Source organism: Nanorana parkeri, unplaced genomic scaffold (assembly GCF_000935625.1).
Source record: "Nanorana parkeri isolate BGI_ZX_2015 unplaced genomic scaffold, ASM93562v1 scaffold5405, whole genome shotgun sequence".
Classification (NCBI taxonomy): Eukaryota; Metazoa; Chordata; class Amphibia; order Anura; family Dicroglossidae; genus Nanorana; species Nanorana parkeri.
The window spans coordinates 4,233-5,321 of NW_017311665.1; the positions used below are offsets into that span (position 1 = coordinate 4,233).

Genomic DNA, 1,089 nt, shown 5'->3' on the forward strand with positions numbered 1-1,089 from the left:
GCTATAGGACGGCCCAGCATCACCCCTCCCACTCAGCTATAGGACAGTCCAGCATCACCCCTCCCACTCAGCTATAGGACAGTCCAGCATCACCCCTCCCACTCAGCTATAGGACGGCCCAGCATCACCCCTCCCACTCAGCTATAGGACGGCCCAGCATCACCCCTCCCACTCAGCTATAGGACAGTCCAGCATCACCCCTCCCAATCACCATCGGAATAGAAAAGCCACCAACCTGCATTGAGAAGAGGACGACGGTGAAGCAGACGGCGGCTGTGATCCCGATTGCCATTATTACGGCTTCTGTATCATAAAAACTGGCGATCATTCCAACCATGTAAGAGAGGCTGAGGGTCAGGATGGACTACAAGAGAAGGAAGACTCATTAGACTGCAACCTACACCAAGCCACAGAAGAAGGTGAAGACCAAGGACATACCAAGGCCACCAGATTCCAGGGGTGTCGGCGCCGGAAGTTGCCACAGCAGCTGAGAGTGATGAGAGAGCAGAAGAAGATGGCATAGGACAGGTAATAGGTCCATGTGTTCCTCTGCACATATTCCCGGACTTCCTTCACAAACGTAAAGACGGCCACAAATGCAAACGTGACCAGAAGCTGAGCCGTGAGGACCAGGAAGACCTGAGGGACACAGAACTTGTTACATTAATATTCACCAACCAATCAGATCTGTGGACTACCGAATGCATCATCATAATCCCTAGAGGCAGCTGACTCCTCCCATATATATATATATATTCCCCATCCCAGGAGCAGGGCCCAGATCTTAGGTACCCATGTAATGCCCCCCTTCCAAACCAACCCTCTGATCTCATGTCTCCATGAATAGACACCTCCCCCCCTCCCCCCGAAAGCAAGACAAAGATTTCATGTGCCCGTGTAGTGACCCCTAGAAGCCCTTATGCAGTGACCTGCCATCCAAGCAGCAGGACCCAGATCTTGTGCCCATGCAGTGACCCTCCTTCCGCCGGGAGTTAGACCCCAATCTCATGTCTCCATGCAGTTACTCCCCCTCAGAACCAGGGGGGCCCCAGAGCTCATGTAGCCATGTATTAACACCTAGAAACCAGG

The 1,089-nt window shown here is 52.9% G+C and overlaps 1 protein-coding gene across 1 annotated transcript in view; it reads right to left on the minus strand.

Moving 5' to 3' along the window:
* LOC108804140 (protein lifeguard 1-like) overlaps positions 1 to 654 on the minus strand; it is a gene marked incomplete at both ends in the record, with an annotated part of 4,878 nt that extends 4,224 nt beyond the window's left edge. Inside the window, 2 exons of the mRNA XM_018575902.1 lie at positions 236 to 364; positions 439 to 654. Of these exons, the coding sequence (XP_018431404.1) occupies positions 236 to 364; positions 439 to 654 (345 nt within the window). The remainder of the gene's footprint in view (positions 1 to 235; positions 365 to 438) is intronic.
* Between the last annotated feature and the right edge of the window lie 435 nt (positions 655 to 1,089).